The sequence below is a fragment of the Oncorhynchus kisutch genome, linkage group LG10, assembly GCF_002021735.2.
Source record: "Oncorhynchus kisutch isolate 150728-3 linkage group LG10, Okis_V2, whole genome shotgun sequence".
NCBI lineage: Eukaryota > Metazoa > Chordata > Actinopteri > Salmoniformes > Salmonidae > Oncorhynchus > Oncorhynchus kisutch.
In genome coordinates, this window is record NC_034183.2 from 60,034,184 (window position 1) to 60,055,293 (window position 21,110).

A 21,110-nucleotide genomic window follows, 5' to 3' on the forward strand; every position below is an offset into this window, starting at 1 on the left:
TTGTGGTGTATTTTACTGCCTCACCTCCATTACTGCAGCACCCTGCTTGGTTTAGAGAGGGAAGGCAGGGATTGTGGTGTATTTTACTGCCTCACCTCCATTACTGCAGCACCCTGCTTGGTTTAGAGAGGGAAGGCAGGGATTGAAAGTATTTTGCGGAGCCCCACCCAAGTGTTCGCCCCCAGGGGTATGAGACTTACCTGCTGCTTCACATTTGCACCAACCAAACTGCTGCAGAACTGGCAGACAATATTACAGCACTAATGCACTCTGAGACATCTGTCTCCACTACAGGCTTACTGCTGCCCCTCACTCTGCCCATCTAAACCTGCAGTACTGACAATCCAGCTGGCTCAAGGGACGTGCAGAAAAGCATTGAGCTTTGAATAGACCGCACAGCAAGTATGTTAATTTGCACACATGCACTATTGTGACTGACAGAAACCATGGCCAGTTCTGCTGCAGTGCAGTGTTGAGTCTCAGAGCCTCCTTAAGCCCCTTCCCCCACTATCGGCTGACGGAGCTGGTTCAGTTCAATGGACACATGGCGCAGCAACGTTTATTCTCTTGTCTTCTTCTCTGGGCTGAAAGAGAAGAAATCCTCACTAGTGTTGGTGGCTGACTCAACTAAATATTGTGAGGAAACTTTAACAGCGATTGGGCATGGATGTTAATCCTCCCAAATAGACTGCTTCGTCCCCCTACAGCAGGCTAGGTCTTAGGGTGCTGGGTTGTTTCCCTCTGCTATTATCTGCATAGAGCAGCGTTTCATAGAGAGACCGAAGGATTAGGAGGGTCATGTCAGTGAACTTGGCAAAGGTTAAGTGTCAGGGAGGAGGTTTGCTCCTCCACCATACCAGACATCTTTCAGAGTTTTGGGAGCGTCTATGGCCACCATGGTGTTGGTGCCGTAGTGGACGTGGCTCACGTTGGGCCGTCTGTAGGAGTATATAATGGGGAGGCTGCTGAGGGAAGTCTTTTTAAAGATGTCCTGTGAGACGGGTCCAGCCAGGCTTTCAGAATCAGTGTGGTACGGCTGAACCTCCAACTGCCCTTGCATGGTCCCATCCTTCATGGCCAACAACAACCTCTGATCTATTTGGTGTGTTTATGTCATATTGACTGAGTCAGTGAATACAATAGCCTGTACTACCACTGGACCTTTAGAAACTGACCAAGTCTTTTGTTAAGAGTCCAATGCTCTGTTACCCTTAAATGAATTGCCATGTGTTATTTAGCTCGTGGTGCCTGTAGGGTTTAAGCCAATTAGCTGTTAATGTACCATGTTGGAATAGGCTGTATATTATGTGTTGTGATTTTCATTGGTTGACTCCCTGAAGGAGTGACAGGGTTTCAGTACTGCGGCGCCCTTACATGGAGATGGGAGGCGGCTATGCTCTATGCTTGACTGGCTCTTGGGATCTGTGGGTCACGTTTCATAGCGGCGGTGGCTTTGACTGACTTGGGGGAGGCGGGGCGGAGGTAGAAACCCTCGTCTGGATTTCATCAAGCGAGGAGGGAGAAAGAAGGAGAGGAAAAAGGAGAGGGAAAGCATATCTATTTCTCCAGCTGCAGAAAAAGGAAGAGGAGCGTACTACTGCATTGGAGAGAGAGGGGGGAAGAGCCGGCATATTTAATGCAAAGCAATGCGTCACAGTAGATTAGATTAATAGTGGTCATTCAGTTATTCATTCATGTTACACGGATTGGGATTAGTGTAACTAGCAGGTTAAAGAGATTACTGTAGTCTACTAACACTCTTCACTGACTGTCTACTGTACTGTGCAACTGAATTCAAATTATTTCATTGCGCTGCAGTCACTGCACACATTTTAACACATGCACTCTCGCAACGTTCGCTGAATATTTTGACCCACATTGCAAGCCCTCTCTCTCCCCCCCGGTCCTCTTGGTGTATGGAAAAACCTATGGTGTCTCAGGTAACACTTCTGTACTACCGCTGTCGAGTGTGTAGAGAAAGAGGGATGAAGAGTTTAGCCTATCGTAATTCAGATGGTGCGTTTAATATTGTGTTATACGTTCATGCAGAACAGTAAATCTGAAGTTATTTTGAAAGGGTACCTTGTGGTCAAATGAGATTTGTTATGCTTAGACTATTTTCTATTCATTCCTGCATTGCCTTTGAACATCACCTAGTGGCTTACTAGTGAGTTATGATATATATGATATCGTATACAATTATACATATTTGTGAAATATTATACAATTTGACTATAACCCCCCCCCCCTGTCTCTTGAAATTTGTAAACAATTTGATCATTCAGTTTCCGTTTTTAATACGTTTTCCCAAATGATTTCATTCTTTCCTTTTTGCAATACAGCATGACTCCCTTTTATAATAGCCTCTCTCTCCCTCTCCCTCTTCTCTCTCCCTCCTCTCTCTTTCCCTCTTCTCTCTCCCTCTCTCTCTCTCTCTCCCTCCTCTCCTGCTCTGTGTGAGAGATACTGCCATTTAGGGCAGTGTTACTGTTACCTCTCAGTGAGTGTGGCAGGAATGTCCAGTTGGCCAATGGGTTGAGTACTACCAGCCCTCAGCCAGTACCTTCTCTCTACTATTTAGCTTTGTCCATCCTTCAGTGGATACCAGTGAGTAGCCTAAATATCCATTCCAGTACTCACATGATCGAGATACTGTACTGTTAGAAACACCCACTTCGCTTCCACCCCACCCCCATCCTCTGAGCCTCCAACACAGATTTGGATTTGGTCACTGTGACTCAGATGATGAGAAGCACCCTTTACTTCCTGGTTCCAGGCTTCTACATGTTTATGGATGACATGTCTTTACAGGAGGGAGTCCATTTAACCTATTTGGAATCCTCCTTCATTTAATTGTCCTCCCCGTTTTATGCAGGACTTATGTGCTATTGGTATTATTAAGTTAATGACATTGCAATGAATGCAGTTTGCAGTCAGCCTCATGAACGATTCATATGGACCAGAATACAAAAGGAGAGGCTGGTGGAATATAGCAGTAGAAGAGTTTTCCATCCTGTTCTGAATTAAACCTACTTTTGTTGCTCTCGTTATCTTGGAGGCACAGAACCGAGAGCTCAGTCCTCCTTATCAAGTAGAGGGGATTTAACAGTAGCCGGGACGGTTCTTTCCACTGTCGTTTCAAGATGAGAAGTCTGCAGTCTCTGGGATTAGTGAATCCTCATTTGCTTTACTGCCCCGCAACTTAGTTTCCCTGGTAATTAAAAAGGCTGTCTGGAGCCTGGGTGTCGCCTCGCCCAGGCCTGGCTGGCCGACTGACTGACTGGCCCGTTTTAATGCTATTGGATGCTGTCATCACGCCTGGAAGGCCACGAAGCAGTTTCATGGCCTGAAACAAAATGGCGCCCCCCCCACACCCCATTCCTCCCTGCCCCTACAGGCTTTGCTCTTTCTGAACACAGTTGGGGTGTTTTTGAAGTTATTACAGGATGTCCTTGAGTGTGTGACTGAGGAGTGCTACATCACAGTGTCACCATATAACTGACACCTTTTTTTAAATCGTGACCGGCCGGCGCTATAATCCATTACCGGCCTTATCATGAAGACCGTATAGTAACAGTGCTGTGGCAATGGCCTGGAGCCGTCTCCCAACTCAACTGGTTCTGATATAAATTCATATCAAGTGTAACTAAAAAGGATAACGGTATCTGTTCACGGGGTATAACAGGTACTCATTGTTGTAAATATTCTCTGGATATGTGTGTACATGGATAGTGAGCAGGCTTGTGTAGCAATGTGTGTATCAGATTTTGTGACTGTCAATAATAGATGTGGTTGCAGTGAATATTTCATGGTAGGCTGACTGAAACGCTCTGCTGTCAGAGATATGGAGGGAGAGAGAGAGTAGGAGGGAGGGTGAAATTGAAGCTGTGTTTTTAAGCCTCGTTCTAGTCTCTCCCTGCCCTCCATCTGCACGGTACAGTACGGTAATGCCTACTAGTATTAACCCCATCTTCTCCTCTGTCAGGGTTCTCAAGATTCAACGGGGGGCCAGGAGGGGCTGGTGCCCCCGCCCTTCTCAGTGTTCCCTCCACCACCCCCTCCGCAGAATGGCCTGGGGACAGAGTTTGTCGGTGCTTTGTTTGGTGCTAGTGGACAGGGGCCTTCGGATTCAGGGGCTGGAACAAATGGCTCAGCCACCACTTCCAACATCTTACCCACCCCGGTGAGTGTTGTGGTTGGTTTTGTTGTTAGGCTCATTCTGCATTTGTCCCAAAAATGCTCCTAACTACTACGTTTATTCCATTTATCAGCCTTTCCCTCCACTCTCTCTCTTCCCCAGCAGACAGAAGTGTCCCCAGGTCAGGTAGATGGAGTGGGGCAGTGCGTGGCAGTAGAATTAGCAGGAGTATCCGGGGCTGACTCCGCAGAGGCCAAAGGAACCCCAAAACGACTTCACGTCTCCAACATCCCCTTCCGCTTCCGAGACCCTGACCTCAGGCAGATGTTTGGGGTAAGAATCTGGGAACTTCCTTGCTGCACTTTGAGATGAGGAGTAAATCAGTTTAACCCTCCTGTTGTTTAATTGATGGTTGGTGTCAGACTGGGTGTTGAGAAGAACAAAGGGCCAGACAGTCACAAAGGGAGGAACACTCATGTCCTTTGATTTTCTCTATCATAGGGCCATGAGAGCCACAGAGAGGTAGTCAGTAGTTAGTGAACGAGTGAGGAAAGGAAGGCATGTAGTAACAAAGGGATAGAAAAATAGACAATAGAAGGTAGGTACAATTTGATTGGATATATTTTGGTACAATACTGCCTCCTAGTGAGCTGCAGGTGTAGTTCACCTTTGATTGTAATTTAATTACACTGAGTACATAATGCAAGTAAAGTTTTTGTTTGTATCCTAATTTCTTGTGTTTTGTTTATTTTCAGCAATTTGGGAAGATTATTGATGTTGAGATAATTTTCAATGAGAGGGGCTCAAAGGTGAGTGAGATGGTAAACATGTCCTCAGTCCCACCACTGTGGACACTATGATGAAAAAGTTCACTGTGTCTCAATGCTACATTTTCCACACACACTGTGTCCTACTGACCTGCACTGATAGTATAAACAACAGGGTAGTGTTATGGTTAAAAACCACTCCAGGCCACTGAACGTCTGAAACTAGATTGAAAGTAAGTCAAAATTATAATGGACCTATATATTTTCTAATAACTGCAAATAGATTTTGAAAAGCAAACCGGTCCCAAGAAAATCTGTGCGGCCCTCCATTGAATTTCGACATTCCGTTTGCCCAACCCTTCACTAATCAGTAACCACCGTATCAGTTCTAGAACAAACAGTATAAACCAGTGATTACAACTGTGTACCTGTTCAGTAAATGTGTAATGAATTGAGTCAAACTAGCTAAATCAAAGGGTTTTGATTTTCTATAGAACAACTGGTATGTTTCTTCCAGCCCTCTCCTTACGCTGTCTTTGTGGTGCTCCTCGTTCCCCTCTGTCTGTCTACCCCAGGGCTTTGGCTTTGTCACGTTTGAGACCAGCGCCGACGCGGAGAAAGCCCGGGAAAGGCTTCACGGCACGCTAGTGGAAGGTCGCAAGATAGAGGTAATTTAACCCAACTTCTCCTCCTACCATCGTTCCTCTGCCTGTACACTGATTCCGCTAGCTGCCATCCTTTTCCACTGACATGCTCTGATGTGGTCTCTGCTGGTACCCCCCAGATGGTTTGCTGCCTTTTTTTGGGGTGTTTCTTGTTTCCTGGTTAATTTGGGGCGGGGGGAGAGTTGACACCTCAAGGCATGCTGGGAAGTTTTCGCTTTCTAAATCGTTTAGGTCTCGGTTCTGTCTTGCACCATTTCTTATTTCTTATTATAGCTTCCACTGCTTTGATTTCAAATACAATCTAAATCATCTTTCTCTGTTGCTGGAACCGCGGGACATTAGGAGAGCGTGATGAGACGATGATGCATGGCCGATTGTAGCCAGGTTGATCATATCTTAGTTCCTAGTCTAGAATGTTCCTTTTTTCCCCCCGTGCTGCAAAGTGCTAGTGACAAGCTTATGGCTCCTGGCCTCCAGCATGCAGCACAGTGCTCTCCTCTCAATCTGTAAAATAACTACGCCATATATTTCATATTTAGCTCCCTCCTTTCACTATATATTTTTAAAAAAATGAAGCTTTGGCTCGTATGTGACTGTTTCAGAGTTGGGGAGAAGCTGAGAAGATGCATGTTTTTCTTTTAAATATTGTCCGTTTGCGTGGCAGTGATATCCTGCCCATCTCTGGAGCAGATCTATTTTAAGCCAGGTTCTTAGCCAATCACGATTCTGCATGGGCTCCTGCCTCCTTGCTGTGGTTAACTGTGGTAGTTGTGTCCTGCATGATGGTGATGGCTGGACCCGCTTGGGTTTCATCTGTCAGATCTCAAACATCTGGTTCTGAATGCCACCTGCATCCAATGATCTATAAACTCTACATTTCACCTTCAGTCAATCAGCAAGTTGAATGGATACTGATGGAGCCCAATGAAAACCCACATCAGTTAAACTTCTATAAATCAACAACCTATTTGTTTGGCCCTGGTGGTTCTAACCTCTGTGTCTGTAGTCTCTGGAGTATCTTCTTGTTTCATGCATGAACTTTATCACTTGAATTGTAAGGAAGTTTGTCTCTCTCTCTCCCCTTCACCTTTTATCATTGCTGCATGTGTGACAGTAGTTGATCTCTCTGAAGCTGTGGCCAGGCCTTTGTAATCTGCATGGGGTCAACAGGAGTGTCTGTCATCAGGTTTGTCTGTGTTTGACTAGTGCATGGGATAGAACAGCCGTACAGGCTAAGGGCAAATAAAGGTTGTTCTGTATTTATACACTCATTCAACAGCGGAGGAAAAGCCCAGCATTCCTTTGAGGCACTGCTGTGACGATTCTTCTCTCTCCTAGAAGTTGTTTGCAACCCTAGCTTTGTCCTTGGTCATATAATTTCTGTTTTTTTGTAGTTTTTTTTACTGGCTGTTATTCTAACACGTGAAGACGCTAATTTAAAACTGGCTAAGCTTAGAGGCAATGCTCTGACATGAGGAATGTTTTAATGGTCCCGTACTAGGCTAGGCTTAGATTACACATTGTTTTGCTTAAAATACTACCGTAGTATGTCTTTCAGTTTCCTAACCCATTGTTTTGCTTAGGAAACTCTGAAAGATATACCATGGTAGTGTTTGACCAGATTGTTTTTGAAATCAGGAGTGTGAATATTCTGTTTGCTGTCCTTTTGCATGGGATTTATTGGAAGTATGTGTGCATGATAGTACTATGGTGTTGTAACATGGCTGTCACTGCAGCGCTAGTGCGGACAGTCTGGGATTTCTTGCATGTCTTTTATATCGGCTATTTAGTTAAGACTAGATGATTTTTGGTGCTAGTGATGTGGACTTTTGGTTGTTTAGCATGACATCCTCTCAAAGTTACAAATGCCTTAATACCTTTATGAAGGTCTGTTTATCCATAAAACAGAAAAAGGCAATAGTTGTTGATTGGATTCAATATTTTATTTCATGTTGTTGACTAAAGTCTGTCCGTGCATGGGGATCTGTAGCGAATGTTCTCCTAGCTAGTCCGTTTGGAACCCTGAGTGTGCATGGCTGTTGGTTCTACACAGAGTGTAGTATTGATCTCTGCGGTGGCCTATTCTATTACATCGAAGTGTACTTCTTTTTGTCTGGAATAAAACTCTGCGCTATGAAGAAGTCAGTTTCCCGTGCGCGTCCAATGTACCCATGTAAGTGGTCCGATTCACTTGTCTTCCTGCTGTTTGTGTCTCCACTCCACACTACTGTGTGTGTCTAGGTCTGCACACACACCATGCATCTCCTCCATCAGTCTGTGTGTGTCTAGGTCTGCACACACACCATGCATCTCCTCCATCAGTCTGTGTGTGTCTAGGTCTGCACACACACCATGCATCTCCTCCATCAGTCTGTGTGTGTCTAGGTCTGCACACACACCATGCATCTCCTCCATCAGTCTGTGTGTGTCTAGGTCTGCACACACACCATGCATCTCCTCCATCAGTCTGTGTGTGTCTAGGTCTGCACACACACCATGCATCTCCTCCATCAGTCTGTGTGTGTCTAGGTCTGCACACACACCATGCATCTCCTCCATCAGTCTGTGTGTGTCCTCCTCATATCAAAGGGTATTCCACAAAAAGCACTCTAACTAAAGACATTGACATAGGGCTCTCCTACCCTGCTCCTGGAGAGCTACCCTCCTGTAGGTTTTCACTCCAACCCTGTTCCTGGAGAGCTACCCTCCTGTAGGTTTTCACTCCAACCCTGTTCCCGGAGAGCTACCCTCCTGTAGGTTTTCACTCCAACCCTGTTCCCGGAGAGCTACCCTCCTGTAGGTTTTCGCTCCAACCCCATTTGCAACGTACCTGATTCGGCTTTTCAACCATTATTAGAATCGAGTGTGCTAGATAACCTACAGGACGGTAGCTCTCCAGGAACAGGGTTGGAGTGAAAACCTACAGGACGGTAGCTCTCCAGGAACAGGGTTGGAGAGCCCTGCCATAGACGCTTAATCAATTTCCAGGCAGTAACAATTATATCCATCAAAGCAACTCATCACACGGATGTTTTGAAAGTGACATTTAAGACATTGACTGTGGGATACCCCGACATTTGACTGTGGGATACCCCGACATTTGACTGTGGGATACCCTGACATTTGACTGTGGGATACCCCGACATTTGACTGTGGGATACCCTGACATTTGACTGTGGGATACCCCGACATTTGACTGTGGGATACCCCGACATTTGACTGTGGGATACCCCAACATTTGACTGTGGGATACCCTGACATTTGACTGTGGGATACCCTGACATTTGACTGTGAGAGACCCCGACATTGGACGGATACAGCACTTTAAGTCTTGTCACTGTGCTGTCACACCACAGTTCCCACCCTGAGGTACTGTAGTAGTAACAGCGTATTGAACGTGTAGGTGTGTCTCTCTCTCCGCATGCCGCTCTTGTTGATGTGTTGGTGTGATGGGAAGTGATTGCTCCGTGGCGCAGAGTTTTAGGCAGACATTAGATGCAGTAGAATATGAAGGTGCAGTCTATCACCCCAGTAGTGGTGGTAATGAGAACGAGCGACGTCTCGTCTCCCGGTGCTCTTGAGTCTGCATGCATCTCATCAGACACAGGGTCGCAGGGAGGAGAGCTCCTCACTCGGAGACCAACCATGTCACCACTGCATGAGCCTGAGTCTCTGACTAAAGAGAGCTGGGTGTGATAAGGACTAACTTACTGGGACTGTTCATCTGATCCTGCATGGCTGATCTGTTCTCATTCAGTGATCGATGTACGCTACACTACTGCAGGTGGCAAACCACTCACAGCCTCCATTTGAAACAGTTCTGTCTGTCCTTTTAAAGAAAAGGGTCATGTTCTCCAAGAAAACCAATCAGACTTGCTGTTTAATCCTGACATTCCACCTCGGTGTCAACCTCATTGAAAAAGCATTTGATTTGGATCCTTTTTCAACACCAGCTCTTTCACTTGAGCTTTAGATGTGAATTGGCTCAAATCAAAAGAAGGCTGTGATCACTCTGCTCCCCAGAACAGTATTACTGCCCGAAATGGGCTGTTTGTGATAAACTGGGCTTAGCTTTGGATTTAGTCATGGTTGTTGCTTGTTTCAGATACTTTGCATGATTGACAGAGAAAAAGAGGTGAACTTGTGAATGGATTGGTGTGGTTGTGTGTGTTTATGTGAGAGGAGGGCAAAAGAAAAGGGGACAGGGAGTATGAACTGTTCCCTTTCCACTCCTCCCTCTTTCTCCCAGACCACAGGCTGCTCCATCTCTCTTTCTCCTTCTCTCTCTCTCTCTCTCTCTCTCTCTTTCTCCTTCTCTCTCTCTCTCTCTCTCTCCTCTCTCTCTCTCTCTCTCTCTCTCTCTCTCTCTCTCTCTCTCTCTCTCTCTCTCTCTCTCTCTCTCTCTCTCTCTCTCTCTCTCTCTCTCTCTCTCTCTCTCTCTCTCTCTCTCTCTCTCTCTCTCTCTCTCTCTCTCTCCTCTCTCTCTCTCTCCTTCTCTCTCTCCTTCTCTCTCACTCACTCTCTCTCCTTCTCTCTCACTCACTCTCTCTCCTTCTCTCTCTCACTCTCTCTCCTTCTCTCTCTCTCACTCACTCTCTCTCCTTCTCTTTCTCTCTCCCTCTCTTTCTCCTTCAAGCTCCCATTCTCTCCAAGCCAGTCAAGTTTGTCTTCCTTTGTTTCTCCACTGTTATGTCTTTCCCTGTGTGACACTCCCCAATCCTCTGTCCCTGTGTGACACTCCCCAATCCTCTGTCCCTGTGTGACACTCCCCAGTCCTCACCCTCTTGTCTTGTATATGTGCACCTGTGTGTGTAATACCTCTCGTTGTATGTCCTTTCACATGTTATATTTTCGTCTTTAGTCCCTTACCCCATCCTTCTCTCTTTTTATCTTTATTTTGTTGTGATTCGTAGCGGAACTAAATGTTCCAAAGTCATTTCTTTATACAATTACCCCCCTCTGCAGATCAAAATATGAATCCTGCCCACGTCGCCTTTTACTAAGAATCATTTTACGCTACATTTCACTTAAGTATTTTTACTGCCACCCTTGACTGTGGGAGACATATTTTTAGACGCAATTAAGCCAATCTCTTAATACAAAAGTGGTCGACCTGGTTTTTGTGTCCCTTAATCTTATGACCACTATAATTTGCATATGTTGAAAGAAGCATCCCTCCAGTCCGTGTGTCTCTCTAGAAATGGAAAGATGCTCATGCATTGAGCAGAAACTCATTTTGGATGATTTTTCTCTCTCAAAAACTGTATCACTGCTTTCAACTATTATCCCCATTTTATTTCACATTGGGGGGATTTTAATTTATTGGGTTGTTTGTTGGTTTATTTATTTGTTATTATATTTTTTCTGTTTCCCTGATGACTTCTGTGTGTTGTCAGTCTCCACGGTAACCACTCGCGTGTCCTCACGCTGTTTCTTCGGCAACGGTAAGTTGTGTATAAATGACATATTCGCTGATCTGACCCCAACCCCTCCCTTGAAAAAGGCAGTAGATGAAAAATCACACATTGTTTTGAATATTTCTAAAGGAACCGTTAATTTGGTAGTTCCAATCTTTCAATTAGCTCAGTGGCAGTAGATGCTAGGAGCAAGACGTACAGTAGTTGCATGCTTTAGTTATGTCCACAGCATCTTTGTATATTACAAATCAATTTGAAGTATGGTAGCCTAGCATTGTTCTGATCTCCCAGCTATCCAGAGTATAAGTCCCTGTTATGATGGGGCCTGCATTGATAGGGAAGGTAGCAGTGACGAGGCACACACACAGACACACAGCCCATTGACAGCCTGGTCTAACTAGTAATAATAATGGATCCACCCCCCTCCCCTCCTCTCATTAACACCTCCCCGGAATGTCCAAGTTTAATCATCCTCCTCTTTGCAATGACATGGCTTACCAGAACCCATTTGATTAATACTTCATTGTATGTATATTTTTCCTAATGAATTGTTATCCCCAGTAATGATGATAACCCATGGCTCTCTGGGAAGCTCCTGTTCAATTGTGTTATCATCCTTTCAGCTGCTTCAGTCAGTGTTAAGGGGAAAATAAATCTGTCATTATAACTTTTCTTTGTCTCTAGTGTTGGGCGGGTTTCAGATTCATGGAAGGGCCTGTGTAAAGGTGCAATATGCAGAAATCGCTTTGTCATTTCCTGGTTGCTAAGAGTCTAATAGGTAGCCTAATTTTCTGTTTATTTGACAGACCTGTAGTGTAGAGAGTCATTGTACCATTTAAACCGCTGTGAAATATATTTTCAATAATGTAAAAATATTGTATTTTCAGCTGTTTGAAGTAGAGGTCAACCGATTATGAATTTTCAACGCTGATACTGATACCAAAAAAAGCCAATACAGATTAATCGGCTGATTTATTATTATTTTGTATACCTTTAAAAAAATATATATATAGATAGATAGATAGATGTAATAGTGACAATTACAACAATACTGAATGTACACTTATTTTAACTTAATATAATACATAAAATCTATTTAGTCTCAAATAAATAATGAAACCTGTTCAATTTGGTTTAAATAATGCAAAAACACAGTGTTGGAGAAGAAAGTAAAAGTGCAATGTGTACCATGTAAAAAAGCTAACGTTTAAGTTCCTTGCCCAGAACATGAGAACATATGAAAGCTGGTGGTTATTATAGGAATTATGATGCGTTGACTATTTTTCTCTATACCATTTGTATTTCATATACAGGGGGGTTGAACAAGTATTTGATACACTGCCGATTTTGCAGACTTTCCTACTTACAAAGCATGTAGAGGTCTGTAATTTTTATCATAGGTACACTTCAACTGTGAGAGATGGTATCTAAAACAAAAATCCAGAAAATCACATTTTATGATTTTTAAGTAATTAATTAGCATTTTATTGCATGACATAAGTATTTGATACATCAGAAAAGCAGAACTTAATACTTGGTACAGAAACCTTTGTTTGCAATTACAGAGTCAGGGTATATGCCCCTCGTGGGACATATACCCCGACTCTGCTTGCACTGAACGTAAGAGAAGTGACACAATTTCCCTAGTTAATATTGCCTGCGAACATGAATTTGGACGGGTCGCCCAAATAGTTACATATTGCAGTTTTAAATCCTAATGCACAAAATGTGGCTCGTCTGCTTTCAGGCACACAGAAAGTAGTACAGAAATTACAGTTACCATTTTCAAACACGTCTCATCAGTTATGCTGATTAGATGGTACAATAATTAATCAATCCAATCAAGTTGAACTTGCACTTGCACATAGAATGGTAATTCTATGGACATGCTTAGAACACAGTATTGCTTCCTACAACATGGTGTGTTTTTCCATAGAGATCCTATTCAATTACTAGAGGGGCATTTCATAAGCCCTCAAAGTTCTAGAATGGGGTTAAAATGGCGGCCATATTGGTCAGGGAGAAATCCAAACCAGTCTAATTGGAATTAATGGCTGAGGCGTAATCCAGAATTTACATATGCTGGAAAATTTAAGTAATGCATGTGATATATCAGAAATTGTGTAATCAAATGATTGTTAACCTAAAATATTGTGATATAATTATAAATACAGTTTAAAGGTTTATACATATATTTTAGATTATATTTATACAGAAAATTGGTATGTAAACCATACATGTTAAAAATGTTTGTTTTCATGGGCAGTTGAGTGCTATTTTATGATATAATATCAGTAGTTGTTGTATTTCCAACTTGTCTAAGTCCTATCAACTGATTTCAGCCAATGTATGGCTGTGGATTGACTGCATTGATCGAATGGAATGTTGGCATATTGGCAGTTAATAAAAATACAAAAATCTATGGAAACATTCCTCTAAAACTGGCTGGATTGCTAGCTAACAAACATGGGGTGGAGATAAAATGTTGCTCTTTTAGAGCTAGTTTACTGCAGTTTTTTTTTATACGTGCAATGGGGTGGGGAGAAGATTTTCCAATTTTAGAACAAATTTCATGCAATCATTTTTAGTGTTAGAGTTAATTATGTGCAATTCTACACATTTTGCCATAAGGTAAGAGAGCGATTTTTAATTAGTTAATTCGTTTTTAATACAATACCTGTGAGACTGACTAGCAAAATCAATGGGGACCCCGGGCTCTAATTCGCCCTTGATTACTATAAGTTTGGATAACTGGCTGCTAGAATAATTTCCCAATATAGAAAATGTTAGCTAACATGGGCTAATTTGACTGACAGAAGATGAAAACAGTTGATGCACAACAACATTTTGAAATTGCATCTTGTGTATTCTGCATCGCAATAGTAAATTGTGACCCCGACTGAGTATATCCGAGGGCCTTCAAAAAGGGGGGCTGCGGCCACCAGTTTCCCAGCCCTGTTTTACATCATCTTATCACAGCATTGGCAAACCACAATTGACCAACTCCCTGACCAAAATGGCTCACCTTTATCCTATCATAAAAATATTCATGTCAATTCTAGTATTCTAATTCCTAATTCTATGTGTTTTTCTGTGTTCTAAATGTGAACGTATTCTGCGCTAAAGTGTATATGCTTATGTATTTCACATTTTGAAACTTCAGGGAGAATCACTCATGGAAACCGATAGATTAACACAGGGGCACAGGCATTTGTGGGGTGGACACGGGCCCACCCACTGGGGAGCCAGGCCCTGCCAGACCCACCCAATCAGATTGGTCCTGTTGGCCAATCCAAATTTCTGCAGGCCCATCCACCAATTTCTGGCTATGCCCCTGCATTAACAAAAGGTACAAGATCTATGTCCATTCAGCAGTCATTGTAAGTATATCTGTTACAGGAGTAGGTGAAATTGTAATTGTTTAGAAAAGATAGCTCATCCATCTGTCCATATTTTCTCTTCACAATGATAAGCAGCGTTAATCGTGTTGCTCTTGAAGCTTGAGGATTTTTGAAGTTCAAATTGTGAGCAGTAGCAGGGCAATTTATGGAATGCACTTTAAGAGAATACTCAATCAATAAAGTTTCTAACAGCAATAACTCACCTCTGTCGTGAGTGTAGTAATGGGATTAACAACCAGGAGTTAAAGCACACAGAACAGAATGTATGAATTCCTTTATAGAGTAACCTAATTTCTGAACGATAACTATATATAAACACATTGGGATTAACTGGTTGATCCTTTGGTCTGTCTATTGCTGTCCTTTTAACTTCTCTTTGGTTTGGTTTTCCTTTATTGAATGGTGTGTGTGTGTATTAGTTTGTGTACTGGTCTTAGTTCGTGACACACAGTAATAATGCCTGGCAGTGTCTCGTATGATTTGATTTCTCTCTTTTTTGGGGTATGAGGATTGCTCTTCTCTCTCTTCCCTCCATCCTTTGGTACTCTGTCTCTCTATTCCTCCACATAACTTAGTGAGATTTTTGGGAGAATGGTCACAGAATCAAATTGCTTTTTTTGAATGACGCACCTTGGTATTTGTTATTTTTGTTTTTGAAAAATAATAGTTGATTTTTGTTGTTGCTTATGTAGACGATGTCTCTCTCTTCCTTACACCATCTTTGTGTTTCCCTGTTTCTGTATGTGGACTGGCTCTGTATCTATCTCTCTCTTTCTCACCTGCATCCCTCTCCTGAACTCCTTACCTGTCCCATCTGTCTCTGTATGCGTTTGATATGGGAGTGCTGCGATTGTTTTGATTGGTCTCTATGCTGCATCCGACGCTTGCTGATTGGCTGAATTACATTTTTTGGTTCTTTATTCTCACTCTTGGTCATGTGATGCGCCCATATTTGGCTGCGTATAATTTTTGTCTTATAAAATTATTAATTTTGTCCAACAAATGTTTTTTGCACCCCTCTTTCTCTCCCCCTTTTTATGTATTGATGTTGATTTCTTTTTAGGTAAAACCCCAACAAGTTTGGTTTCATTTGGGGCGATTTGGGTTACTTTGGTCCAGTTCTATTGGTACTGCTGTGGGCTTGTGTCCTAAGTTGGGATGGGGTTGAATGTTTATTATTAACCCATGCAGATGTGTTTCTCACTGGTCTCTGTTTGATTTGCATGTTTACCTCTCTGTGAGATTGATCAAATTGCATTACCTCCCCTGGTATTGACACACCACTAACTATACATAAGGAAATGGATCATTGCCCAGTTATCACACCCAAAATAGAGGCTTATAAATGACCCGGATATGAATGCTGTGATGTAAAAAGATTATCAGCATTAATCTGATTCATTAGGCTGATTTATTCGTTTTATTTTAGTGTCTTCACTCACAGGGACAATTATGTCAGCTAATTGAATCATTCAAGGCTGACCATCTCATTTGCAATGAAGGAAAATGAGGTAATTGTCATTTCCATTTGAATGAGGGCTGCAGTGATAGAGTATGACTAGTGGGGTGTTGAAGGTGGCTGAATCCATAATGGCCTTCTAAGTGGAACTTCGTCACAGAAGTCTCAAAGCTCTCCAATTTGCCAATAGGTCATTAGTAGCTCACAACAAAGTTTGACATGGCGCGACGGCACACTCAAACTGAAATTGCACGACACAACAGTCATTCTCATAAACCCCATCAAAGGCGATGGATAAAGATTAAGGGAGCCTAATATGGCCCTTTGAAGTTCAGTGGGGGGATTAGCCTAGCTAGCAGCCATCTTGATTCAACAGCCGGGCGCAGCACTAGACAGAAATACCCGTCTTTGTTCACACACCTGCATACTGCAAACACATATTATTATTCTCCTGCAGTGCCACGTATCCCAGCTCTTCTCCTCCACCTTATCTCTACCTTTCTTCTCTTACCTATAAATCTCTCTTCCTCTCACCGCTGGGCTCAACCACTGGCCCTCAGTGTAGCTAGTTGTCTCCACAATGAGTCATCGATTACACTCCTCTTGGGCAGAACACTTTAATTGCATGACTAAGATTCCCCCCTAACAATCCTCCACCCACTCATGTACACACGCACACACAAACACCGCCAGGGAGAGCAGAGACTACTTCATCATAAGCGATGTTGTCAGCTGTCGTATAACTGGATGGGGAGGAGGCAGCCTGGCAGGGAGGAGTTAACGATGTGATGCATCAAACCCACCACCATATTGATGTGAATGATCCAGCGATGGTGAATGGGGAGCAGACTGTAACTGTGGCCTCCCTGTATGTGTACACACAATCACCATCTTCTTGGCAAATGGTCTGTTGACCTTAGACAGCAGGAGTGTTATTACCATTGTATTAGTCACACAGTCAGAGTTAGATATGCTTTATTTTATGAATTGCTATCACGTGTAAATGTCTAATATTGGTCCACTTGTGTTATTGTCTTTTGTGTCAGAGTGTTTGTGTGTGTTTCCTCAATTGAATAGAACGGGCCAAACGTTGTGCTCACTGTCCCTCCTCCCACTCCCCAGGTTAACAATGCCACGGCCAGGGTGATGACCAATAAGAAGATGGTCAGCCCCTACCCCAACGGAGAGGCCCTTAGCACCCTGCCATATGGTAACCAGATGCAAACTACTCCATTAGCCTCATTATGATCCCTAACTAACTGTTAGTCAGCTGCCCATCTCCCTGTGTATCCCCTATCTATATGAAACCCTCCTGTTTCTGCCTCCTCTCTGCTTCTCAGCAGGATGGAAGCTAAGCCCAATGGTGCAGGCCATGTACGGACCAGAGCTCTATGCAGGTAAACCTCGTCTTCCTCTTAGATTTCATGCCCTTCATTTCACCCAAATCTGACTTCATTTAAACATCCCTAATTCATAGTGCCCCCAGGCATTGGATTTTCATATCCTCTCTCTCTCCTTCCCTCTCCCTCAGTTCCGGGGTTCCCCTACCCGTCTGCGGCAGCGGCAGCCTCCACGGCAGCTGCGTTCCGTGGTGCCCACCTTAGGGGCCGGGGAAGGCCAGTGTACGGCGCTGTGCGTGCGGCGGTGCCGCAGCCTGCCCTCCCTGCCTACCCTGGGTAAGGGATTCAACTACAGAATCCATCCTCTGAACGGACACACTTAACATTTATATATGTTCCTTCAGTAAATTCAGTAGTTTACTATAAATACCAATAAGTGTAATGTCATTAGTTTGTAGTATAGACACAAACTCCCTCTGAGCAGAACAATAATTTGATCCTCTGCGTCACACTGCACACAAAGACCAGACACATTTTCTTCCTATTTTTCTATGTTCCAATAATTCCACTAGATTGACTCACAGAGAAACTGTACTGTGTTGCATGTTGCTGGGCTGTGCCAATTGGTTCATGGGGATGCAACTGCTGTGGACTGCAATATTCTGGAGATGCAACTGCAATATTCTGGATTTTTTTAATTTTAACTAGTGCTGCAGGAAATGGCTCTTCCATATTTAATCCACTACTGCCTGACTTCAAACAAACGACTGGCTGATTTGTCCTCTGTCTGTCCAGGACCGTGTCAATGTAAATGGGCCTCTGTTCCCTCTCCCTGGGGGATGCTGATAGAGGATGGTACCCTATAATACATTCATGTTGATAATATCACTTGGTTCAGCAGTAATGGAATAAATAAATGGTAGTGTATTTCCTCTGCATGCTGCATGTGTGTGAAATAACTGTTCTATCTCTCTCCTTGTGCGTTCACTTTTCCCCTCAATCATCTCCCTGTTTACCTTCCTCCACACTGGCTTTCATTCCTGCCACTCTGGTCTTGGACCATCTCACTGTACACACCGACCCTTTCATCTCCAATGTCTGCAATCTCCTCTGCTCCTCCCTCCTTTGTCCCTCCCTATCTCCTCCCTCCACCCCTCTCTTCACCTGCCATCTCCTCTGCTCCTGTTCCTCCCTCCTTTGTCCCTCCCTATCTCCTCCCTCCACCCCTCTCTTCACCTGCCATCTTCTCTGTCTGCCATCTCCTGTCTGCCATCTCCTCTGTCTGCCATCTCCTGTCTGCCATCTACACTGTCTGCCATCTCCTCTGCTCCTATTCCTCCCTCCTTTGTCCCTCCCTATCTCCTCCCTCCATCCCTCTCTTCACCTGCCATCTCCTCTGTCTGCCATCTCCACTGTCTGCCATCTCCTCTGCTCCTATTCCTCCCTCCTTTGTCCCTCCCTATCTCCTCCCTCCACCCCCCCTCTTCACCTGCCATCTCCTCTGTCTGCCATCTCCTCTGTCTGCCATCTCCACTGTCTGCCATCTCCTCTGCTCCTATTCCTCCCTCCTTTGTCCCTCCCTATCTCCTCCCTCCACCCCTCTCTTCACCTGCCATCTCCTCTGCTCCTGTTCCTCCCTCCTTTGTCCCTCCCTATCTCCTCCCTCCACCCCTCTCTTCACCTGCCATCTCCTCTGTCTGCCATCTCCTCTGTCTGCCTTTCTCTCATAGCGTGGTGTATCAGGATGGTGGGTTTTATGGAGCTGCAGACTTATACGTAAGTAAATTCCCACTCACACTCCCTCACGACTCTCTCCTTTCTCTCTGTGCGTTTCTGCATGTGCATAATTAATTGCGCTGCACAGAGCTGCCCAAATGTGACTGGGGAAAAAATGACTGTTTCATGCACACAGCTCCTATGTTGAATTATGCTAATAGTTACACTCTGTACTTTACCATTCCACCGCTGCCTGGGATCACACCTGTGGGTCTGAGTTTTCCCAGAAGACAGACAGTAACAGAGGGTGTTGTAGTCTGGTGTTGTAACACAGGGTTCCAACATGGGTAGCCGGGCCGCTCTGTGTGCGCTTGTGTCAGGGCGTGTGTCTGTCAGTGTGTGTGTGCGTGTGTCCAGGTTGACAATGGCTGTTTCTGTTCTCTCTATAGAATAGTGTTTCAGGACTCTGTCATTAGTAGCAGATTGCCTCAGGTAGGGTCATTACCAAACACAGTGTGTATTTTTATTATCCCTCTGGTGATTATGATCTTTTGATGTTGTTTTGTTTTGAAACGTTAACTTGCTTTTCATTTTCCTACTAACTCACTGACATCTGCACAGGTGGATTGTGGGGAAGGGGTTTGTTACTAAGCTACTAAACAGCGTGTGTTTTTTGCCAGTTTGTTCAAAGAGAACCTGGTCTCTGAAAGGTAGACTGCTGGCAGAGATAACATGAAAGGCGGCAGTTGTATTTGTCTTGAAGTCACTGGCAGAGAGCCTCTTATTTCATACAAACACCAATGTTCCCAGCACCATTTCTTATGATTGGAAGTTACCACATCCGTTATGCTGAGTAACATCCATAGCTGGAACAGGTACAGAGATGAGCTGGAAGATACTCTATCTGTGTAGCAGCAGTGCCCTGTGGGGCTGAAAATAAAGACGAGGAGAACACGGTTTCTTATTACTAAAGCCTGTCCCCAACCCCTTCCCGGTCTGGACTCTTCTCTGGAGCTACAATTACTGAAGCATGCTGATCCACGTCTGCATGCTCTACAGGCATAGGCCAACCTTTTCTCTCTCCCCTTTACCTTCTCTCACAGCCCCCCTCCCTCTGTCCTGTCACTAGTTGTACTGCAGGTTTCCAGGGGAATGCTCTGGGTTGTGTTCTGTATGATTAGGTCCAAATGCAGTGGTGTGTTCAAATAGATTTGCATTGAATTGGGGCAAGCATGCTGTCTCAATGCCAGGAGGTGACACTGTGAGGGTGTTTGAGTGTGGCATCTCTATTTTCCCCCTCTCTCTTTGTCTTATATGCATATGAGAGATCACAACGATGGTTCGTGTAAATGTTACTTATCTTTCTCTATCATTCTGAATCGTTGATATGCTGCATTATTGACGATTGTCAACAACCTCCAGTGTAATTATTATGATTTGTTTTTACATTTGTTAATACTTCAATCTTTAACCACAAATGTTCTAAACTTGGTTGTTGTACTGTGTGATTCTTTAACTCATTCTGCACTTACACAACTCTGCCTCGGTAATGATCCTGTCTTCCTCAGCTGTACCATGGTAATAACCTCCATTTGTCCCTCTGTCTCCCAGGGAGGCTATCCTGCCGCTGCCTATCGCTTTGCTCAGCCTACTGCTGTAACCGGGGCAACTGCTGCCGCGGCAGCTGCTGCTTACAGTGACAGGTAAGAATAAGGAGGATCGTCTGAGGACTCAAAAAGCAGCAGCCTCGAAATGCAATAATGTGGCCAGACTTTTACACAATAACATGCTAGGCTATGACTCATAGTAGATGTTATTTTAGTTGTGGTTTTTTTGGTGGGTATTTATGATACATGTGATCTTACAAATCTTTTATGTGATTTGTAATATCTCAGCCTATTTATGAGTCAGTGCAAGGTGTGTGTTATATTCTCACTGTAACTATATGCAGCTGAAATACATATGTGTTGGTATTCCTCTGGGACAGTTATGGGCGAGTGTACACTACAGATCCCTACCACGCTCTAGGTCCTGCTGCAGCTGCCTATGGAGTCGGTGCCATGGTAAGAGCCCCCCAGCCGCAACACTACAACAACAGGCTGGAAACTGAGTTATCTTCACTTTATGTAAATGTAGTTATTTACTCCTCGCACATCTTTTTCACTGCTGTCTGTTGTTTAAAAACAGCTACATTTTCCTTTCCTTAT

General features: G+C 43.9%; 1 protein-coding gene across 17 annotated transcripts in view; it reads left to right on the forward strand.

Moving 5' to 3' along the window:
• Positions 1–21,110, forward strand: part of LOC109898622 (RNA binding protein fox-1 homolog 2) — a 39,282-nt gene that overhangs the window by 15,041 nt on the left and 3,131 nt on the right. For 3 of the 17 annotated variants that reach the window (XM_031834358.1, XM_031834357.1, XM_031834366.1), the window contains 10 exons: positions 3,986–4,183; positions 4,301–4,471; positions 4,894–4,947; positions 5,481–5,573; positions 16,970–17,057; positions 17,188–17,244; positions 17,379–17,523; positions 18,918–18,963; positions 20,515–20,606; positions 20,891–21,029. In XM_031834358.1, the coding sequence (XP_031690218.1) occupies positions 3,986–4,183; positions 4,301–4,471; positions 4,894–4,947; positions 5,481–5,573; positions 16,970–17,057; positions 17,188–17,244; positions 17,379–17,523; positions 18,918–18,963; positions 20,515–20,606; positions 20,891–21,029 (1,083 nt within the window). Of the gene's footprint in view, positions 1–1,428; positions 1,941–3,985; positions 4,184–4,300; positions 4,472–4,893; positions 4,948–5,480; positions 5,574–16,969; positions 17,058–17,187; positions 17,245–17,378; positions 17,524–18,917; positions 18,964–19,352; positions 19,396–20,514; positions 20,607–20,890; positions 21,030–21,110 lie in introns of those variants that run through there. The other 14 variants (XM_031834363.1, XM_031834371.1, XM_031834356.1 and 11 more) reach the window with 11 other exon arrangements.